General features: G+C 38.8%; 1 protein-coding gene and 1 pseudogene across 3 annotated transcripts; one reads left to right on the forward strand and one right to left on the reverse strand.

Moving 5' to 3' along the window:
• Positions 1–1,813: 1,813 nt before the first annotated feature.
• On the forward strand, positions 1,814–2,171 carry LOC110312089 (annotated as a pseudogene).
• Positions 2,172–3,471: 1,300 nt separating this feature from the next.
• Positions 3,472–23,187, reverse strand: Tra2b (transformer 2 beta homolog). Of its 3 annotated transcripts, XM_021185076.2 has the most exons (10): positions 22,877–23,183; positions 16,243–16,518; positions 12,242–12,375; positions 11,679–11,841; positions 10,093–10,281; positions 8,558–8,673; positions 6,270–6,353; positions 5,655–5,714; positions 4,733–4,806; positions 3,472–4,478 (listed from the first exon to the last, which is right to left on the reverse strand). In XM_021185076.2, the coding sequence occupies exons 4-10, from the start codon at positions 11,709–11,711 to the stop codon at positions 4,468–4,470; spliced, it is 567 nt and encodes a 188-aa protein (XP_021040735.1). In that variant the 5' UTR covers positions 11,712–11,841; positions 12,242–12,375; positions 16,243–16,518; positions 22,877–23,183; the 3' UTR covers positions 3,472–4,467. The 3 variants fall into 3 exon arrangements, with proteins under 3 accessions (XP_021040735.1, XP_021040734.1, XP_021040732.1); XM_021185075.2 differs by lacking the exon at positions 16,243–16,518 and having other exon boundaries at positions 4,733–4,803; positions 22,877–23,187; XM_021185073.2 differs by lacking the exon at positions 16,243–16,518 and having other exon boundaries at positions 3,475–4,478.
• Between the last annotated feature and the right edge of the window lie 356 nt (positions 23,188–23,543).

A 23,543-nucleotide genomic window follows, 5' to 3' on the forward strand; every position in this document is an offset into this window, starting at 1 on the left:
AAGTGAGTTCCAGGACAGCCAGGGCTACACAGAAAAACCCTGTCTCGAAAAACCAAAAAAAAAAAAAAAAAAAAAGACTACAGAAAAACTGTACTATGGAGTGATACATGATAGCTCACACCTATGAATCCTAGCACTTGTTTCTCTCACTCCAAACAAAACATTTAACCTTCAGGAAAATCACTTCCTTTCGTGGTATGGTGCTGTATGCCTGGGAGAGTCTGTGAGTTCCCTGACTAGCCCAACCTAGTGGAAACAGCAAGCAAGTTGTAATAAAATTAATTCCAGGACACAGAAACCCTGCCTCTAAACAACCCACCTAATTAAACACTAGTATCCAGTATAAGTTCATGCTCAGGTTCACAAAACTCCCATCTGGTTATGCTGCCAGGACCCTAGTTTCTTTTCCTTGAAACCTTGTACATCAAGCATCTAACTATGCTTGTACCACTTTTACACAAAATTTTCTGCCCACAACAGCTTCTACATGTTTTATAACCATCACTCTTGCCTGACCTCAGATTTTTTCTAATTTTACCAACGTAGTAAAAAATATGTGTTGTATGCATGTATATATGTGTGCTACATGCACCCTCAAGAGTCCAGAACAGTGTCAGGTCCTCTCTAAGAGCAGCAAGTGGTCTTGACTGCTTTCTCTCCAGTCACTAAAATACAGTATTCTTCATTCTGACTGGTTACACATGGGGAAATAGAACCAATTCAGTATACATTACCGTATCAGAACCCTCTTCTCCAAAGCCATTAAATTCAGGCTTAAAATTAACCAATTAGCTCAAACAAAATTGTTGGTCTAGGCACTAACAAACCAAGCCTACTCTATCAGCAAGACTGACTTCTCCCAAACATGAATGTTCACCTTTAATGTCAGAATATGGGGAGAAGTAAAGATGGTTTAAGATGTTAGAAGCTAGCCAGAGCTAAGTGCCCATCACAATATATGGTACCTGTAGCCTCTGTAAGCCTTACCATCTTAGTAAACTAGAACCCTTCTCCAGTATGGAACTCTGCCCTATTCCAATCTCAAATATCCCTGGCTGGGTTAAGGTCCTACTGATAACTATTTTGAATCAGCATCCCTTTACCAACGACATTTTACTCTCCACCTGCAGTTTTAAGAGACAATTTACCATTAATACCTGAGAATTGCTCAGGCTTTCGGCAGGCATTTGACACACCTATAATTTATCCTCCTCAATTATTACATTCTTCAATCTGATAAGATCCTAAATTTTTACAAGATTTATCTGCAGGTGTGCTAAAAATACAGGGGGCAAGAGGTATCTGTTCCTTTGCAGTCAGGAGTTACAGGAAACTAGAAACCCTAATCCCAGCACCCGGGAGGCAGAGGCAGGCGGATTTCTGAGTTCGAGGCCAGCCTGGTCTACAAAGTGAGTTCCAGGACAGCCAGGGCTACACAGAGAAACTGGAGGAGGTAGTTGGATGGGTAGTTCTTCCAGGCATGGTGGTGTGTGTCATCTTTAATCGCAGCAGTTAAGAGGCAGACTGGATGAATTCTGAATTTGATGGCAGTCTGGTCTATACAGCAAGATCCAGATTAGTCAGTACTGGACAGAGCAGATCTCAAAAACCCCCAAACCTCAAAATTCTTGAGGGGGGAAGAAGACATATTGGAAACTGGATAAAAATATTGATTAGCAGATGCAATTTAGGGCTTCTGTCCCCAAACTACCAACAGATAACAGTACTCAAAAGGCTTAAGGAGGGGAGTTTCTGCTGCTGACTTGGGCCAGATTTCTGGGGCCTGCTGGGAACAGGACTTCTAAAAGCAATTATGTCCGGAAGGCTGTGGTGCAAGGCCATTTTTGCTGGCTGCAAATGAGGCCTCCGGAACCAAAGAGCACACAGCTCTTCTTAAAATTGAAGGAGTTTATGCCAGAGATGAAACTTAGGCAAGAGATGTGCTTATGTGTATAAAGCAAAACACAATACAGTGACTCCTGGAGGCAAACCAAACAAACCCAGAGTGATCTGGGAAAAGTAACTTGGGCCCACAGAAACAGTGGTATGGTTTGTGCCAAATTCCGAAGCAACCTTCCTGCAGAGGCCATTGGACACAGAATCCATGTGATGCTGTATTCATCCCGGATTTAAACTAATGGAGAGTAAATAAATAAAAGTAGATTTGTGCTTATTAATACCCACACATTATGTACTTATACTTAAAACTATAGTATTTTATTCACTGCATGCCCTGAATCTACATTATGATTTATTATTATTTTTGTTGGACCTGAGAATGTTATAAGAGTTCTCAAAACAGTAGAGGGCCTCCTTGGTAAGCAAAGGACCTGAAAATCATATTTACAGAATGAGCAGGAAGGCTTCATTCATGACACAGGTGTGGTCTCTTCTCTCATTCTATACCTTGATGAGAACTTGTTGCTCTTGAAAGACCCAGGTTTGACTTTCAAACTTCACATGGTGGTTAACAAAAATCTACAAAGCTCCAGTTCAGGAGATCCAGGGATTCTGAGGCTTGCAGACTCCTAATCTGTAAACATGCACAAGTTCATGGCATTCACTACCCTTTATTGTGTAGCTAAGAAAACCTAGATTTAAACTGTGATATAGAATTTGAATAACAGTATCTCACCTCAATGCCCAATTGGAAATCTAGTTCAATTTGTTATTTTACATTTAAAACTAACCTGATGCTCAAGCACATTCATTATAGCAACAATGCTATGCTGCATTTAACTGTTTTTCCTCATAATGCATCCTGGAGGTAATAAGAAACCATACAGTGGAAGTGAAAAGCTACCTCACAAAAATGGTCTAAATGAAACCTAGTTATCAAAAACATCAGTGCGCTTTTCTGGGATACACTTACTGTAAGTTTGGCTGTCCAGAAAGATACTTGTGATCCTGACAGTCTGGAAAACCCACATTTAGCCCTACTATTCCCTCTAACCCCCCTGCCACCCCCAAACTAGAGCTCCTCATTAGTTCAATGATTTATAGGGGGGATTTCCAGATATTCCCACAGTACAATGAGTTTTATTTAATAAGACTGTTCTAGGTAGCACTGTGTTCTGAGTACTTGCATCTTGAAGCTTTTAGGTATCAAATTCATCTAAGCCAAACTTCCTCTGCAAGTGGATACTACAATAACGTGTAGCACTTATGGAACACCTGTATATACTAAATAAGATCTAAGGGCTAAAAGCCCCTAAGTAAGTCCTACATTTAACAGCCTTAAACAGAAGCAAACCGGTACTAAAAACACGCTTTGCAAACTACCCAGACATGTCGGAGGTTATTTAACACAGCCTCAGCACCAAAGAGAAACGGTCATTCCAGTTCTACTTGGCCAATATATTTGAGAAATAGATTTAATGTTGTCTTGAAGCAAGAACAGTATTAATATTGCACCAGTCACTAAATAAACTACAGGACTTTAATTACAACAGTTAAAAAGAAAACCAACACTTCTTTGTAAAAACAAGTTGCATCAGCAATTTTTCTTGCCTTTATTTAAACAGTTCTCAAAACATTTGAGTGAATTGGGCCTCCTTTGGTAAGCAAAGGACCTGAAAATCATATTTAAAAAATGAACAGGCAGTCTTCATCCATGACAAGGTTTGATGATCCCCTCTCTCCTTCCATACTTTGAAGCACCCAGTATTTTCATATCGTCTAGATGCTAGAAGAACAAGAGTCCATCTGTGGTGGAATGTATTGTCACTTGCTGATAATTAGTTGAAATACCATTATCTCCTTGTAACAGCCTTAAGAAACAGCCCTTTAAAGGCATGTATCTGTAGCTCTTATTCCCTGCTATATATAATACAGATTACATAAAGGCCGACACATCCACATTAATGTAAGCATTAAGCATTTGCTGTATGGGAAGATTTTTGTTCTAATACTAGCAGTACAGAGTTACAGCGTATTTTTTAACACTTAATCGCAGGTATATTGAATATGGCAAGTTTCATGGACTCCTGAAAGAAATTTATTTAACTTTTTACTTTTTTACTGATAACTTAAGAATGGTTCTGGTTAAGCATTGATATTTAGAAAGAAAAGTAAAAATCAAACTTGTTTATTGTTGCTTTTTGCCATCTGGTAGCATTTTACACACAGGCTTCGATCTTCAGAATACCCTGGATTCAGTAGAAAAACCTTTTAAATGAAGTTTTTTACAATAGAAACTTCTCAGCAGTCAAAATTTGGACTGTAAAAAAATACATGCAAAACATACTTTTCTGAAAACACTTAACTTTGAACAAAGCACCGAACTACACAAATGCAGAATGAAAACAGCATTTCAACTCCACCAAAAGTAGTCATCATAAAAGGTGTAAAAGTCACCTAACTTCACTAGGCACTGTTCACTTTTTAAACAGGAGACAATAGAAAATATTGTCCACAAACAATATCCCAGCTCTATGGCAGGTTTCAGAAAGTCTTCAACTTCATGCTTTAGTAGCGACCTAGAATGAAAAAAAATCCCTGCCATGAGTAAGAGTTTCACTCAAGCATTAATACTAGATTAGTTTATAAATGCTTAAGAAATAAAAATTCAATTTAGTAAGCTTATATTTAAACCATTCATGTAGCACAGATGAGACTGTGTGCAGACATAGCCAGCGGGGATGGAACAGCATGGACTTGCAAAGTTACAAGGCAGTTAGTCATACTTCAGCATATCATATTACAAGAGATAAAACCCATCAAGGTAACTTACGAGGTGAGTAGGATCGTGATCGAGAACGTGACCTGTATCCTCCACGACTGTAGTAAGGAGAAGGTGACCGTCTTCTGTAAAAAAATTAAGATTGCATCTACATCTATATAATATTGGGCTAATAACAAAGCCTAACTTTTGCCAGGTCCCAAACTAGATTTTGATCAACTTTTAAAATGTAATATATTAGGTCCAAATACCAAATAAACATTACAATTTTTAATAATGTTCCACAAAAAACACCATTCATTCAAGCCATTTTCATGAACAGCCAAAAGAAAATCCACTGATGGATAAACTTTAGTTTTCTATATTCACTTTCTTGTTGTGTAAATTAAAAACGCAAAACTTAAGAGCTCATGGACCTAGCAAGCAGAAAGCTTTAAACATGATTCTCCACGTGATTCAAAGCTTACAAAATGTACTATCTAAAAAATGGTGTTATCAACTAATTATCTCTTGTAAGCTCAATTAATTTGCAGTTTCTACAAAGCCCTTTCCACTGCTTATGGAAAACTACTTTGCAAACTTTAAGAAATCAAATCCCATGGCCAGAGAGAGACAGGTAACAGCAAAGAACAATGGCTGCCCTAGTACTTTGATTCCCAGCACCTACAAGGCTGGCTCACAAATGTGGAAACCCTCTTCTGTCCTCCAAGGATACATCCAAGTATGAATGTAGAAATAAATACAGGCAAAATACAGAAATAAATCAATCTTTTAAAAAAATAAAAAGCCAGATATGATAGGGCACGTCTTTAACCCCAGCACTTGGGAAATAGAAGCAGGCAGATCTCTGAGTTCCAGGACCTTCTCTGTCTCAAAACCTGTTTTGCCACTAAGAGGAAAGCGAGCTAAGTTCCAGGCAAACATTTTTTAATGGCATTCTACTGTATCCAGACTTCAAAACCCTTTGGCACACCTGTAAATCTGATCCCTGTCTTGAGCTGCTCGCCATCCACCTCCTCCACCACCTCCTCCTCTGTAAAGACAGAAAAAGGAATAAATTGTCTAGTTGAAACAATCGCCACAACAAAGGACAAACCCCAATTTTCTTATAGTTAACATGATAAAGCGCACTTTCTGAAATAACAGTTGCTCTCAATAAAGACCTTTAACTTCTCAGTCCTAAGTACCACTAAACACAGGAATGACTATTGGGGTAGGGAGATGCCATTTTGGTAGAAGTCTGGACTTATTAGAGACTTACTTCCACAGGAAATAGTTCATGACCAACTGTCCATGTCTTGAACATGAAAATACCAAATCAATGAGTTGTGACCCATACTTAATTACAAGTTTACACTAAAGGTTTAGAATTACTGTTGGTCATACAGTAACAGAAAAAAATTAAGTTTTACCTCTATATTAGCTAAGTTTTTCTTCATTTATCTTTAAAAACTAACCAACCAGGCATCCAACTACATATGAAATTAGACCTATTAAATTTTGCCCTAAATCCTGGCTATTTCTTACATTCTAAAAGCTTAGGCTTTTTGTAATGCTTTCAGTGTGGACTGACTTCTATACAGCTTACCTGTATGATCTGCTGTAATAGTCCCGGTCATCATACCCCCGATCATATCCTCTGTCATAATAGTCTCGGCGGCGTGAACTGCCACTATAAACGACAACATATATCTTTTAGTCTCCCTCTTGCTAAAATTTGTCTTCACAGACAGAAGAGAACAATTCACCCTAGTACCTTGGATATGATTAAGCAAATGTCTCTTTGGTTTTCCTGCACAAAAACTAGAGATGTCTATCTAATAGACCTCTTTAGTATTAATACCATGTTTTCTTTTCCCTTGCTACACTTTACTTATGCGTATACTCATGTGCAATATTCTGAATTTTAGGAGCACACATATTCAACTGAGTTTGTATTAAAAGTCAACCAACTGCTGGGCAGTGGCATACATTTCTTTAACCCCAGCACCAAACAGGCAGAAAGTGAGTTTGAGACTAGCTCAGGTTGTAGGGTAAGGATTCTGCCTTTGTTTTATTGCTGTTGTTTTGAGACAAGTTTTCACTCTGTGGCCCTGCATGCCTCTGCCTCCCAAGTGCTGGGAATAAAGGCTTGCATCACCAGGGCTCCATTAATACCCTACACCTCAAAAACAAAACAAAACAAAAAACCAAAACAAACAAACAAAAAAAAACCAAAACTCCCAAAAAAACAAACAAACAAAAAAAATCCTGAAGCTGAGACTTAAGTAAGATGTTCTTTAACATCTGCAATTGAACCCATCCCCTCACGATCTTTGTTTTGTCTTGTTTTTCGAGACAGGGTTTCTCTGTATAGCCCTGGCTGTCCTGTAACTCACTTTGTAGACCAGGCTGGTCTAGAACTTAGAAATCCGTCTATCTCTGCTTCCCAAGTACTGGGATTAAAGGCGTGCGCCACCACCGCCGGCCCCCTCGCGATTTTTAAAAATAAATTGTATTTAGAGGTTCTGAAGATGAATCAATCAGTAAACTACTACTTAAGTATGAGGTCTGAAATAGGTCACTGACACCAACATAATGTATAGTGACATACAGGAAGGTCACAGAAGCTCACTCTAGATTCACTGAAACACTGAAACACTCTTTCAAAACTTGAAGCTGGGGGGCTGGAGAGATGGCTCAGAGTTTAAGAGCACTGACTGCTCTTCCAGAGATCCTGAGTTCAATTCCCAGCAACCACATGGTGGCTCACAGCCATCCATGATGAGATCTGATGACCTCTTCTGGAGTGTGTGAAGAAAGCTAAAGTGAACTCATATAAATAAATCTTTAAAAAAAAAAAAAAAAAAAAACAGAGGCAGGCGGATTTCTGAGTTTGAGGCCAGCCTGGTCTACAAAGTGAGTGCCAGGCCAGCCAGGGCTACACAGAGAAACCCTGTCTCAAAAAACCAAAAAAAAAAAAAAAAAACAACAACAACAACAACAAAAAAAAACCAAAAACCAAAAACTTGAAGCTGGGACCATGGTTTGGAGAAGCTTCTTTTGGCGTTGGACAGCAGACTAAGTGTGTAGGAGCGTGTGTGTTCAACCATAAATGGGACATCAATATTGATTAACCCCCCACTCCAAACTCAAACATCAGGAAAACAGGAGAAAGATTCTAAAGCTACAGATAAGAGAACTGTACTCTAGAACTAATGATAGCTCCAGTTTAGTTACCTGGATCAATCAACATTCCAGCATTTGGGGGTGAGGGGATGTTCCTACCAAGGCCCCACCCCTCCCTGAGGAACCAGCTCTATGCAGCTGCTGGTGGAGAAGAGCTGGTTGTTTAGGAAGGTGTAAAGCATAGTAGGTTGAGCAGGATCCAGTAGATGGCTACACAGTCATGAAGCATATGGATATTTTTAAAAAGGGAAACAAAAAGAGGACCCAAGAATGGAAGGCGGGAACACTTGTGGAGCATGTTCGCTTCAGAGCCCTCATAAAAGCGTAAAAAAAGGGGCTGGTGAGGTGGCTCAATGGGTAAGGTAAGAGCACCCAACTGCTCTTCTGAAGGCCCGGAGTTCAAATCCCAGCAACCACATGGTGGCTCACAACCATCCGTAATGAGATCTGTCTCCCTCTTCTGAAATGTCTGAAGAGAGCTACAGTGTACTTACATATAATAAATAAATCTTTAAATAAAAAAAAAGTGTAAAAAAGAACTTGCCTCCACAAAGTTGCCCCCTGAATCTTACATACATGCGGTAGTGCATATAAAGAATATTTAACCATTTCTTCACGAGATGGAGGCTAGGGGATGGAGTGTGATAAAGATACCCAACACTGTGCCTCAAGTACCCACCCATTCTTACACACAAAGAAGTTACTTACTAAGTGGGTCTCCCCATATAAATTCCTGGTGTTGGGGTATGGGGCCTTTTTGTTATAGAGAAATCGACTCTAATTCGGCGTCCATCAAGCTCCATTCCATTGGCACGTTCTTTAGCCTTCAAAAGATAAAAATTGTTACATACATCCTGGACAATGTATCTAATTATCACATAGCTATTTTTGGCCAGGAAAAAAAAAAAAAAAAACTCCCACAATTTATAAATGTTTTTCTCTGTACTACAAATTTACCACAAAAATAAAAAAGTATGCAGATCACGGTATTAGCCTACATGACCCACAAAATACCTATCTATAAATTTAGATGGACTTTAGCTAAACCCTTTGTCTCTAACATACTAAATGCTGGGATTATATACACATGTGGGATTATACACACATCCAGCACACTAATATTTATGAAACCCAAATTCTAATTTTCATAAATTAGCACTTGCTAATTAAATAAGCCCAAATGTTCCCCTTCACACATGGCTGTTTGGAATTAGAAGAAAAATTGTCGCTGACATTGTATGATTCAAAACGCCTGTTGTGGGAGTCAAAAGCCTTTATGAAAAGACTTGATTTATGTTTTCGAGTTTAAGGCTATTTTTTAAGTTGTAGCGCTATACAAAGACAAATACAGGCTTACAAATACAAAATGCTGACACTGTCAATTCTATTACCTGTATCTTACATCTTTTGGCATATTAGAAGGTTCTTTTTGAATTCTATTTTAAAATTCAATGTCATTTTTATAATTATTTACATCTAATTAAAAAAAAATTTTTTAAAAGCTCCCAATTTCATGAAGAACTAGTGTATTAAAATTCTAGCAAAAGCTTAATTCCAGGTCTCAACAATAATCAATGGACCTGTTGTTACCTTGCTCTCTTTTTACACTAATGAGTCTAAAATGTAAAGTTGCACATTACTAAACAGATAGTCACATTCTCACTTTCTACTAAGTCAAGCAAGAAATTCAACATTTTAAAAAAGAAAAAAAAAAAAAAGCTCAGTGTATGCTTATCAAAACAGTTTATCAAACTTCATGGTTTTATGTATCAACACAGCATTACAGTGACGGCAAATCATAGGTTTAGAATTTACTTCAAAACAATGTAAGCGTGTACCAGATTAATTAAATTAGCTTTAAGACTAATTAAATGCCGGGAGTCACATTTCATTGGCATGTAATTTTGCACAGGGTTAAGAATAACTTCAGAATATCAATGAACTTAACACATTCCAAGTAGAAATAGTTTCTTCCTTTTTCCACAGAGACAGGGTTTCTGTGTGTAGCCCTGGCTGTCCTTTAACTCAGAAATTCACCTCCCTCTGCCTCCCAAGTGCTGGGATCAAAGGCGTGGGCCACCACTGGCAGGCAGAAATAGTTTGACTCAAATCTATAGATGCATGTCTTAGGTCTTAAATTTATACTATGAAACAAGAAATTACCTTGTCAATCACTTGGTTATCAGAACAGTTAACAACAAGATTGGTGTTTTTAACTAAAGTGAATGTAAGAATTTACTTACTTCCTTGGCATCATCTACATTTTCAAAATAAACAAAGGCAAATCCTCTTGAACGTCTAGATTGCTGGTCATATACAATAGACACATCAGCAATGGGGCCATATTTAGAGAACACTTCTCTTAGATCTCTTTCTGTGGTGTATAAGCTCAACCCAAACACACCAAGACAACAGTTGGGGTCAGGATTTGCCTAGAAAACACAGAGGAAATTTTTAATCCTTGAGAATCTAACATAAATCTAACTAGTATAGAAAAAAGATAAAATGATTAGATCAAGCACCATTGTATCTTACAAAACATTGAGGTATACAGTATAATAACCAAAGGGTTAAGAAATCCCACAAGAGAACTAAATCCAACATTAAAACAGGGAGAGAGGGTGATTAAGAGTCTTATAAAAAGAAATCTAACAGTCTGATTTTGGGTTTTGAAGTTCAGCTCAGATGATATTCATCTAGGAATTTATTCTAAGGGGAAAAATAATTACAACAAGCAGGCATAAATCAGAGCAGCACAATCCCTATCAAGAGGGGGAAAAAAAAAAAAAAGCATGGACCATTTATTTAGTTCAGTCAGAGACCACACAACTCAGACTGACCCAAACCTCACAGCAATCTTTAATCTACAGTTAGCCACTACACAACTCAATTCCCACCAACAGAATCATAGCTCAATGAGTAAAGGCCTTTGCTTTTACCTTTCTAGCTTGACAAACCAACCCATTCAAGTTGGTTCTGACTTCAATGTGTGTAGCAGATACCCACCTCAAAAAGGTGATAAAAAAAATAAAACTTGAGCTGGGTATAGTCATACACACTTTTATTCCATCACTGAGCAAGAAACAAGTGGATCTTTTTAGTTAGAGGTCAACCTAGTTAACCCTGTAAGTTTTTTCAGGACAGCAAGAGTGACATACTACAGTGAAACTGTCTTAAAATGGGAACCAACTGGGTGGTGGCGGCACAGCACATACCTATATCCCAGCACTCAGAAGACACAGGCATGCTGATCTACATTGAACAAGAACTGCACAACATATGTAACAACTACTTAAAGATTATTATGTTTGACTATTTTAAGTGGTCAGATATTATAAAATTTAATTTGCAAATTAAGCCATTAAGATTAAAAACAGTAATGTTGCTACTAAACATGAGGGCAATAGTGTGGAACAAGAAGTAAAGATGAAGCAAACATTAAGCTTTATAAATTATTCATATGCTTTTCCATTATTCCTTCTGAATGTCTAACAGCTAAAGTCAGAGAGGGAAATTATATTGTATATTGTGATCATAGATGAAATCCACCAGAAAATTTAACAAATTAAACAGCTAGTATCAGTAAAATTCACCCCCATATTACAAATGTTTCAAACAAAAACGAATGCCAAAAGGTTCCGGTAATCTGACTTAGTAGGGAAAGTAAATCCCAATATAAATGCTCAAGTTATTTAAACTCCACTGTCAAAACAAAGATCAGCTAGTACACAGTTCCAAAATAGTCTTCAGGCTGGGGGTGCACTACCTCAGATGCACAATACTTTTTTGCCTACTGCGCATGCAGCCCATAGCACTTCAGAAATCTTACCCGGTTCCCAACATGACGCCTTCGAGTAGACATGGGAGAATGGCTGTGGCTGTGGCGCCTGCGGTAATCTCGGCTGTAAGACCTGCTCCGGGATCGTCTATGCGAGCGAGATCGTGATCGTGACCTTGTATAATGCCTTCTAGAACTTCTTCTGGATCTAGACCTGTATGTAAGACAGAAGTCTTTGGAGTTATAACTAAATATAAAAAATATGTTAAAAATACTTAAAATTCTTTTGAAAATTGGACCACACGGCACAATCCTAGTTGCGTTCATGCACACCTTTACGTCTCACAATGCTATCTATCCTTTACTCTGTATGTCCTAGTATGCCCACTACTAAAGGCCATCACAGGGGGTTTATTTTTTGGTAACAGTCCTGGCTTTCGACTAGAGTGTTTACCTCTGTATAAAGTGGTCACCTAAACCACAACACACAGAGAGGAGTGCTGGTGTTCAAAAGGTTAAATCAGCAAAAGTAGGATAACAGACCTTCACTAGTTTATCAATTACACCATATATCAGCAGAGTTAATGAAGAGATATCAAAATGGCCTTTCTTACCTAGATTCAGACCTGGACCTCGACTTTGATCTAGAACGCCTTGAGTCTTCCTTGGAGCGAGACCTTGCAGGTGTATGCCGTGCAGATTTCCCCGATCCGTGAGCACTTCCACTTCGGGAAGCAGAACGGGATTCCTACACGCAGATGTCAAAAGTTTTAATTTGTATACTGTTTTGGAAACTTTAAAAACAAATAAGCTTCTGTGAGATAAATGGCCAAGGAGAGCAATCCTCTTCCAAAATAAGGAAACATAAGTGAGGGCAGGGATTGAGGATACCTGGTATAATGGTTTCATTGCTTCAACTGACATCAATCAATTGGTTTTTCCTTCCACCTTTCTGGAGCAGAAATAAGAAGTATCTAACTCCACTCCCTTAAAAGGTGTCCCAAGTATGACTGTTAAAGACCTGCCCAAGGATTTGGAGACGAACACTAAATCAACTGAGAATGAACTTTAACTTTGACATTTATTCTGCTCCAGAAGCAATGAAAGCACCCTATAAAATTTAAATTTAAAGTTGGTTGAATGAGGGGCAAAAGCAGTAAGGATAATCTTGAGTTTCAAGCTCTGAAGGTAGAAGAAATCTAGCTAGATTCTTGCTTTTAGTGTTTGTGGGGACCTCTTACAAAACTCAAGAGCAACCTGGAGCTAAGAACAGAGAAAGGCAGCAACAGTCTAAGTAAAGAGGGTAGCCAAGATCTAGTTTATTGACTAAACTGACAAGAACCAAGACAGAATACAAGTAACTGAGAAAAAGTAGAAATGCTATGTCAAAGGCACATTCACACAGGGTAAAATCAGAAGCAGCTCATTGTCTAGGAGCCCAGAAGACAAATTCTAAAGATGCCTAAGCAAATATCATGCACGTGTTTTTCTGTCAAGACTCCAACTAACTGCCAATTAACCAACACAAAATCTCCAAAAAAAAAAAAAAAAGGCGTGAAGAAATGGTTAAACAGGATAACCATTTCATAAACCAAAAGCTGTGTTAATAGAAAAAAATGCATATAGCAACAGAATGCTAAGAAAAATTCTACAAAGCCATTTTAAAAAAATAACTCTAAATGAGTAGACAGTACTAACTCTCCTTGACAGCTAAGCTTTAACCACAAAACATTTTAGAGCCCAACTAAACAAAGGACATGGATCTAAACCACAACAGCTCTCCCTTGAGAATAGTGTGGCCATTCTCAAAAAGGAATAAAGATACAGAAGCAATTTACATACAGAATGAGGGGGACAATTTACCCTCTGTACTCAGGACATAAAAATATATTTTTTGTATACAACACAGGAGAGGAGACCTCAAGTAAAAAAGATATAGACCACCAGAGGAATGAGTTCAGCTTTCAAGGCCCCAAATCATCTAGAAAACACCTGAATGACATAAAACACAAGTGTGATGACATGTCATACATAGACAGCATCACCTTTCTATCAGACCTTCCTTAATCCCCAAAGAGTGACATAAACTGTTTTAGAGAACAGCTGCCTTTAATACCAAGATACAGTTTAACTTTCATTGCTGCTGGAGGGAGACTACTCCAATCACCCAGCCCCTGGATTCTGTAACAAATTCTCAAGTAAATATTCATCACGGCAATTTACCTTACTTTCTTAGATTACTTTACTAAAGAAAAAATTTGGCTAACAGAAATTTGCCTAGGAACAAAGAGGTAGAAAATAAAAATTCCCTCCTATCAGGCTTGCTGCTGCTGTTTGCTCAAAGAAAAAACAATTTCTAGTATGAAAAATTAGCCAGAGCAAGGTTTCTCCTTAAACTTCTAGTAGACTAAAGGGGTCTTAACAGATGGCTTAGAAAGCTCCCAAGGCTCCACTCAGCCTCCCTATGTAAAATGCTATGTCACAGATGTACTTTTTGAGCAACTATTTCTTATATCAGAAATGAGGGGAAGCACCTGAATACAAAAGATTTCAGGTCTGTATACTGCCACCTAGTTGGACTAAGAGGTGGGGCGGAGTAGGGACAACAAAAGACCACTTCTAAACGTTCCCATCAGAGTTTAAAGATGTTAAATCGTTCCAGTTATATTGAACACCTTTAATTGGTTAAAAAAAAAAATAAAGATTTTTGTGTGAATAAACGAGACTTAGATTAGCTAAATAAATCCAAAGCTCTATGCTAATCTTAAACCTTAACGCACAAACAACTCTATTAAAACCAGCTAGGAAAATCCTTCATACATAAAATTTCAAATTCGACTGTGTGAGAAAGCTATTAAAAAAAAAAAAAAAAAAAAAAAAAAAAAAAAAAAAAAAAAAAAAACTAAAGAATTACTCTATGGAGAGCCAGTATTGAAAGGAAAGAGATCATGAATGAAAAAGCATAAATAAAACAATGCCAGAAATTCCCAGAAAAAATACAAAAAAATGTTCTCAAATCATAGCCATCATTTTAACTAGTGCACAACCTGTAAGGAACAGGTCAAGTTTAAAAACAAAATCTCAAGCAGTCTGTAGCTCCTATAGAGAACAGCAGCTCAGCATACAAAGCCCTAAATACAGATTTTAGCTTGTTAGGCACCCTAGTACTATGCTATTTAAGTCCTCACAAACGCAATATTACAAGTTAAATATTTTCTATGATTCTTTCAAAAAGTAATCTTCCCTGGTTCTAAACCCCATTTCAGCCCTGATTTTAATTTAGTTTTCCCTGTGAACAGAATCTAAAAGCATCACCCTCAATGGTCCGAAGGAGAAACAAGAACCAAAGGGGGTGGGGGAAGGAACAGATGGGAAATGTATACTAACATCAACATTATTTTCACTTTAAGTGTATCCAACTTGGGCTATAGAATAAAATTCCAAAATCACACAAGCTTGAGTAGCAACAATAAAAAAATTCCACTCAATTATCTTATTAGTTTTACAAAGCAACTGTCTCCTATAAGACAGTATTGTGTTCTCTTTGCAAAATACAGAAATAATGTAAAAAGCACTGACAATAGGCTAAAGTGTACCAACACAACATGCATCCTTCACAATCATTTAATTCATTTTTGTCAATAGCTCTAAAGACCGAACACTCAGAAAAAATTTAAAGTTGCCATAGCTTTAAGATGATAATCTTTATTTAATATTCTGCATGGTAAAGACAACTACTGGTTTGTTTGTTTGTTTGTGGATTGTGTGTGCTTGGTATTAGCATTATGCTAATCACCTAACTATAATCAGTCAAAACACAGACAGGAATTTTGTGTTTATTTTTCTCAATTGGAGTAGCTCACTAGAAGAAAACAATGTTTACTTTAAAATCATTGTAATAAACTAAAGATAAGAGAAAAGACACAAATACCAGCTACTATCACACTTTGAATTAGCTCTCATTGTCTGACCCATTTCTTTTAAGGGAAGCTACTATATATACTTCAGCAAAAAACCCTAGTTCAGTTGGAACAGGCGTTAAACTGAAATAATATAAAAGAATCATCCTCATTTGGCACTTGTAGATCTCAACATTTGGACTTAAGCAGTGTAGCTTTCCACAAATTTGTGAAAACCTAATGCTTGCATCACAATATAAATAATGGTGTTAGATGCTTTGCTTAGATTTTGGGGGTTTAGTCCCATTTTCACCCTGGTAACAATCGATTTTTCCAGTAGAAAATTCTACTATACACTGTTCAGTATCAAAGCAGAAAATATCATGCATTTTGAGAGTCCGAAGGGCATTAAGAAGACCACCAGTTCCAACTCATACTCACTCATGCCCCAGAACCAGCAGAGAACAATAGATCAAAACCCTAAGGCAAAATGGGAGGCCATTTACCCAGGATGCTGCAGCCTGCTATTTAACTACAAAGTTTTTTAAATTGCATTTTCATCATTTGACTAAGCAGTTAAAATTAGAATTATTACCTAATTTAAACGATTCCCTTGGAAGTCACTTCTTTACCCTGTATATACTTCTTCTATTAAACAAATAATGCATGCATGTTTAGCAAAATATACAGGGACACATAAACAGACTAGTAATTACTTAGCGTAGTGCTTTCTGATTCCAGATTACTTCTTATCTTAACTTCATTTTTATTTCTTTTCTTCATTCTTCCGTTTCAAATTCTGACTTCTTTCATCTTCCCCACTTCACACAAATTGCTCAATATTCTACAAGTGGGACTTCTGGTCTGATAATTAGCATGCATTCTTTCTTTTATTTTTTCAAATTTCAGCTTCACTTATTCCTGAGCTTCAAATACTCATTTATAAAACTTGTCAAATGACGACTTCCGCATTTTCCTTCTTCAACATTAACCTTAATAGAAAAAGAACAGGATGAAGAATATTTTAAAACTCCAGGATAAAATCCAGTGCCAAAACTGAAACTAGAAAAAAAAATCCCTTTTCGTAGTTTTGGATTAAAAAAATACTAGATATGCAGCTCAAAAAACTGAAACTACATAGTTTCCTGATGGTATATGGTAATCATTTGTCTATTCCAAATAAATTTATCATGCTTAACATGAATGTGAAGTGCGCCACTGAACATTTACTGTTCATTTAACATTTTTTACAAACTGTAAATCACATCTCACACTTCTTATTGTATTAAAGAGAAAATGCTACGTGTCAAAAGCACATCTCTAGTCAAAAAAATGACACATTTTAGTACAAAAGTGCAAGAAAGAAAAGCAAGGACAACTCATCTGCACAATGATGACAAAGGCTGGGGTTGAAGAGGTTTACAATTCTGTGACTTGTCTAGATAAGGAAATGGATTTAATGCCACATTACTGTGTATTTAAAAACAGCATTGTTAAACAATGTCAGCAAACCTATGGATCTGTTCAACCCACCCTTGGGAAATCTGCATTAGTGAAACTAAGAGTTTAATTTAATTACTAAATTTAGAACTAAAATCCTGATACTAAATAAAGTTAATCAACTATTACATGCCAACAGCTATAAAGAAAAACAGAGCAAACTTGATTCCAACAGTGGTTATGTCCAAAGAATTCTGTAAGTTTCCCCCTCTATTAACAAAATATTAATCTTCTGGACGTCCAAAGGAGAGATCCTAGTTCAAAGGTTGGTTATGAGAAAGTTATGGTTAATCTTCTCAAATTATTAAAAAGGCCCACACTTTAGCATATTTGTGAATTTTTAATACAAACTGGAACACTGTTGGAACACTAAGCAAAATAAGTGTCCATGTAACAGTCTAATATCCCTTGTTGCCCTGCTAAATATTTCTGCATGCTTACTATTTCCTCCTACATTTTCTTCTGGTAAAAACTAAACAAATTTTTTTCTTTAAAAAAAAATTTTTTTTTTTGGTATAGGCAACCATAGCTATAGTATCATCTTTTCTAACTAAGAAAAAGCCTAATTTCCAGCCTAACTTTATAGTCAATTATCATTTAATCTGGAAACACTTTAATGGCTTTTATTTAAGGGAGTCGCAATAATTCATTTCCTTGTAATAGCCATCACTAAAATGCAATGGGAGCTATTTACTGGAAGCACGAATGTAATCATGGAATCAGAATGCCCAAGCACATTTCCTTAGTGCCTGGCCTCCCTAAAGGTTATTTATACGGATCTATACAGGGTTTAGATTCACAAACACTAGAGCTCTAGGTGCCATGACTTTTCAACATTCAGGCCACTTTGGTATTGCTTCATTACCGCTCTCCAAGCCTTCTCTTATACTCAAAGAACAAAATCACTGCTAAACAATATTTGCATTTAGGATTATTTGAGCTCAGCTAAACTGAAGCAACCACTTCATAAAACTACAAGATCAAGTACTGGGCTAGCATGTTTGGTTGAAAGAGGATCCTACTTGGGAAAACACCTTACTGGGGGAGTAGTTTAATAACAAAATGAGATGAACAAAGAAAAACTTCACCTTGCTACAGAAAGAAAAGATCAGCATAGAAATGAATAAAGGACTTTTTGGGAGCCAGTCTCATGTAGCCAAGAATGGCATCAAAGTCACTAGATGACCCACCCAATCCTGCCTCCACCTCCCAAACGCAGTAGTCGGCATCTTCTACTTTTTCCCCCCTCCAAGCATTACAAGGATGGAGGAGAAAAATCTTCAAATGCTTAGTTTCTTTAAAAAAAAAAAAAAAAAAAACAGGGAAACTGACACACCTATACTAGCTGCTTTTTATAAACTTGTAAAAAATACCAAACTTATGTTGGTAACAATTCTCTCAAAAGCACATGTTTTTTTTATTAGAAACTTCTTTCCACTATCTAAGCACAAAAACTTTTGTTTTGGTTTTGGTTTTTTGAGATAGAGTTTCTCTGTATAGCCGTGGCTGTCCTGGTGTAGACCAGGCTGGCCTCGAACTCAAAAATCTGCCTGGCTCTGCCTCCCAAGTGCCGGGATTAAGGCGTGGGCCACCACCGCCCTGCTGCACAAAAACAGAAAAGGGCCCCATCCAAATTGGCACGTGAAAATCTATGCCAGTAAGTAACCTGAAAATAGCCTCCAAAGCAACAATTTGGATGGAGACTATTAAGTTGCTAGTCAATTTTGACCTGAAACTTAAAAAACAATGATAACTTAGTTCTATAAAGGCCCACATCCTACAATAATAAGCTGTGTAAATGCACTAATTTCTAAAATAATCACCATACCACCTTAGAAAACAATAGCTGTGCATAAATACTAATTAACAATAAAACCCTGGGGACACATACACCATAGCTCTAATCAATGACTTGGCCAAACTACAAAGTCAAGGTTAAAAGTATTCATTTTTAGCATTTGTTTGTGGTTTTACTGAAAAGAAAAAAAAAAGACTGTACAAACAAGACAAATTCCTCTTCAAATTTTCAGCAAAACCAGTAGTACTTACCTTGTAAAATCATTTGTAACTTCGCCTTTAAAATACCACTTTCTATTTTAACAATAGCCACAATATTAACAGGCATTCTTATTTAAGCCAAAGAAAACAATTCCAGTTTCAAGAGACTTATACCTGTCTAGTCAGCAATAAAAAAAGTATGCAAACAATTTTCTTAAACTTGCCACATTAATTGAACCCCATTGTTAATGAAAACTGTGTGTAAAGGCCACAATTATTTTAGAAATAAATGTTTTAGTTTTACAAACGAGAATTTAGAGTTAAGGGATAAAAGCAAGGACTATACAAAGGTATCTATCACAGGGTAGAGAAAAACTGCAGAATTTGAAAGGCAATTGGATGGGGTGGTATCCAGAAGCTACTACTTGATTCAGATGGCCTATGTTCCAAACACACTTTATACAGCTACTACCGGACCACAATATTTGCTAATTCCAAACTTTTCTTTAACCTCTTGGCTACTACAGTCATAAAATAGCCTAACAAAAATTTTAGACTATCTAGAGCTTGTACAATCCTTAGTTTCTGGCTTCTCAGGACAAAGACTCAAATTCACAATCTCAAAGAAGTTAGAATTTTAGAAGTGGACCATCAAAATGAATAAAAGCCTCACAGCCTATACTGGAACTATTACTGGGTTTTCAAATATTAACACCAATACTTTACACTGAGTGGCAGTATTTTTCCTTCAAAGAAAAGGTGCTTTACAGAATGAATTTAAAAGTACTAGAAGAAGCCGGGTGTGGTGACTTTAATCCCAGCACTTGGGAGGCAGAGGCAAGAGGATTTCTGAGTTCAAGGCCATCCTGGTCTACAAAGTGAGTTCCAGGACAGCCAGGGCTATATTGGAGAAACCCTGTCTCTGAAAAACCAAATAAGTACTAGAAGAGATTTTAATCACACCAACTTTAAAATAAGTCGGAAAAGACCCACTCAACTCAATAAATACTACAGATAGCAAAGAATGAGAACATACAGCAACGGAGCTAACATCCATCCAATAAATTTTGTGACCAAACTAAACACTATTTCACACAATCAGTCTGTTTAGGAAACAACTTTGAAAGCCTAAAGGGTTTGAGGGAATCCAGAAGTGTGGCAGTGTCCACAGGAAGAGAGGTAGTCACTACTGAGATTCCAGGGAGCTTAACAATTTAAACCATGTACATTATTAACTCCAAGGGTCTAGAAGTCAATGAAACTCATTTTCAGGTTCCAGAGATAGGTGGTTATACCAGGCATATCCAAGACAATTGCTTTGAACATGATTTTTACACTTATAGTAAAAGGGAAGGTGAATCAGATAATCATCAGGTCTGGTCTTGCTACTTTGCATTATGCTTGTGTATAAGGAGGCTGAGGCTGTGTGGCAGGCAAGAGTTACACAACCAGTCCTTAAACTACCCCTTATTCCTTTGGAGGAAAATGTTTAGTCTTACTAAATAATTTACCCAGGTATCTTGAACTCTGGATCCTATCCAGGATAAGCAGCTAGGATTTACAAACCTGCAACACTCTGCCCAGCTTACCCTGAAGTTATTTTTAAACCTCATCTCTGAACTTTTGTTTTGGCAAGCCTTCTTGAAAAGTTCAGCTAAATGTTTCAGTTTTTCACTCATCCCAAGATTCCAATTGAAAAGCAAAAAAACGTAATTACAGGGCTGGAAAATTGGCTCAGCAGTTAAGAGTACTTACTGACTTTAGGAAGAGCCAGGTTTGTGCCCCACTACCCACATCAGGTAGCTCAAAATTGTACACATGGCCCAAAAAGGGGATTGTGCACACACCTCCAGGTGTTTTTAACCTCAGTACTCAGAAGCCAGAGGCAGGAGAATCTCATGAGTTTGAAGCCAACCAGCCTGGTTTCATACAGGCAGAGCTACAACAGAAAAAGTCTCTAAAAACAAAAAATTTGAGTTGTAAGTATTCCACAACTTTCAAGTTTAGAGATAAATCAGAAAGTCGATTTTTAGTACTTTTTCCAATTAAGTAGTCAGGTCAGCGGGATGTGTTGATTCACACCTTAAACTCACAGCATTAGGGAGGCAGAGGCAGGCAAAGGCCTGGGGTTGAGACTAGCCTGGTCTACAGAGCTAAGTTCCAAGACAGGGACATAGAGTGACTACCTCAAATACTGAAAATCACCAGAAGGTGCATCTTACTAAAAACAAAAAAAGTCTCTAACAGGAATAACAATTTCTCAGTTCTTTCAAAATGGTACCCACTTTCATTCAATTGCTTTTTTCCTCGAGTAACGTGACCCACAGCTAACACTAGGAAATTTTTCCACAAGTATGATAATGCATACCTATTTAGTCCCAAAGCAACAACAAAAAATTATTTGCTTTTAATTCTAAACAGACTAACTTCAACTTCGGAAGGCAGGCTCAACATCGTAAGGTACGTGTGGGCGAAATTATGAGCTCAAACAAAACGAACTTAAAAGTTGGGATATCGTTTAGTGGTAGAGGCTTGCCCATCACTGAGACTAGGTCCCATTCTCCATTATCAGGAAAACAGCATTCTGTCCCACTCCCCCATCGCTTTCTTTCCTTAGGTAAAAGGCAAGCACTGGTTGACACCGAACTTTAAATTGTCTTAGGGACCCATCTCCGTATATAAAAGATTATATCCGTTCAAATTACTCCTTCTGGGTCCAAGTTCACCATGGAAGTCCAAGAATGCTCTCTACCAAACCGTCAAAGGCCTTTTAGTTTACTAACCAAAAAAATAAACTATGAACTAGTGGTTAAGTGTTCCTGTGAACTTTTTGCAAAAATAAAAACGTTAGTACGAGAAGAGCAAAACAGCCATTCTTATGATGCTTGTAAGCCGTTTCCAAACTGCAATTACCTGTTCACTGAGCCCTGGACTTCCGCATCTTCACGTGACAGTTTTTAACCTAAACTCTACAGCCACGCCACATGCGCCTCATTTGTTCAGCTTTGGAGCTGGGCCTAGTCCAGGCCCATTGTATACAATCTAATCAACCTCTACCGACTTTCACCCTCTGGGAGGTGGAAGCTTAAAAAAATAAAATCCCGTCGACTTCAGAGTTTAATAGCGCCATCAAATTGTCGTCAATCGTTTCCCCTTCCCAAGTCCCCCCAGGGGTAGGGAGGGAGACTATACAACAACGCCTAACGACCTTGCGTTCTATTCCAGTAAGCTCTCAACAATAGGAGAAACGCTGCAGCACAAAGCTAACGGGGCCCCAATCCCCCTCAGCCGTTTCCGTCTCCAGATGCTCCGAGAGCCCCCTAGAGCTAGCTGTCCCTTACCGGGACCAGGAGGCCCTCCATCAACCGAAAAGCAGTCAGTCCCCTTAGGCTCCCGACCACACGTGGCTTTTCTCCGCTTCACCCTTGGACTCGGGGTGGCGAGGCGGCAAAGCCGGGCTGCAGGGAGCGGCGGCTCCGCCATTTTGTGCCTCTGGCAGCGCGCCCGGCCCGCGAGCCCAAGATGGCTGCGGCGCGGCTTCGCAGGAGAGCAACGGCGAAAGAAGATACCGTTCCCATCCCCCAACGCCGACGGACGCCGCGGCCATCTTTAGCCTCCCCCCGCCCCGTAACGGGGGGGAAAGGAAAAAAAAAAAAAACGGTCGTGGCGGGTGCGAGGCACACAGCCCGCCCGCGGCCTCCCTCCGACTAGAGGCGCCGGCCACCAGGCCCTCCGGCGCCCCGGCTCCCTCCGGACGTCAGGCTCCCGACACCCGGCCGCACCGGGCCGAGAGGCCTAGAAGGAGAAGTAACAGGGTGGGGACCGCGGCCGCCCGCGCACCTCCGCGCTTACCCGCTCGCCGTAGTTCTGCTCGCCGCTGTCGCTCATGACTCCGGGTCGCTGTCACCGCTACGGGCCTTTCCTGAAGCTGTCAAGCTCCCGCCTTCCTTACAGAGGCTCCGCCGCAGCCTAGCGCGACGCCACACTTTTGCGAGGAGCTCGAAGCCGACACGCTCCGCACCACCTCCGCACCGGTCTAACGCTGCCGGATGTGACGCCACGCTCTTTAACCTGGTCCCACCCACTCCCCCGAAGGCGCGCTTTCCTGGCCCCACCCACTTCGGCGCGCCTTCCAACCGCTTTCTCCTGCAGGGCGCTTCCCAAACCGGACGTGACGTCTACTTTACCGCCCTGCCCGGACCCTCCCCTAGTACCCCGCCACAGCGTGGCGGGAAAGTGTGCGCCTGCCTTTGGGCGTCTGTTGTGGTTTCCTCGGGACACCGTGATGTCCGTAGCCTTGCCACAGTCGTTTCTGGAACCTTCTAGAGAACCGTCCTGGGTGGAAGAAGAGAAGAGATGGTTGCACTTTCCTCCATGCCTTTGTTCTGTCTCACTAGTTTCCTCTCCTTTTGTTCTCTCTCATGATCTAGGAGAGAACACAGCCACACACTGGATTCTCACCTCCCGTTTATTTATACTTAATTCTAGAGCTTTCCTTCCTAAATAAAACCTCCATTTA

This window comes from Mus caroli, chromosome 16 (genome assembly GCF_900094665.2).
Source record: "Mus caroli chromosome 16, CAROLI_EIJ_v1.1, whole genome shotgun sequence".
Taxonomy (NCBI): Eukaryota; Metazoa; Chordata; class Mammalia; order Rodentia; family Muridae; genus Mus; species Mus caroli.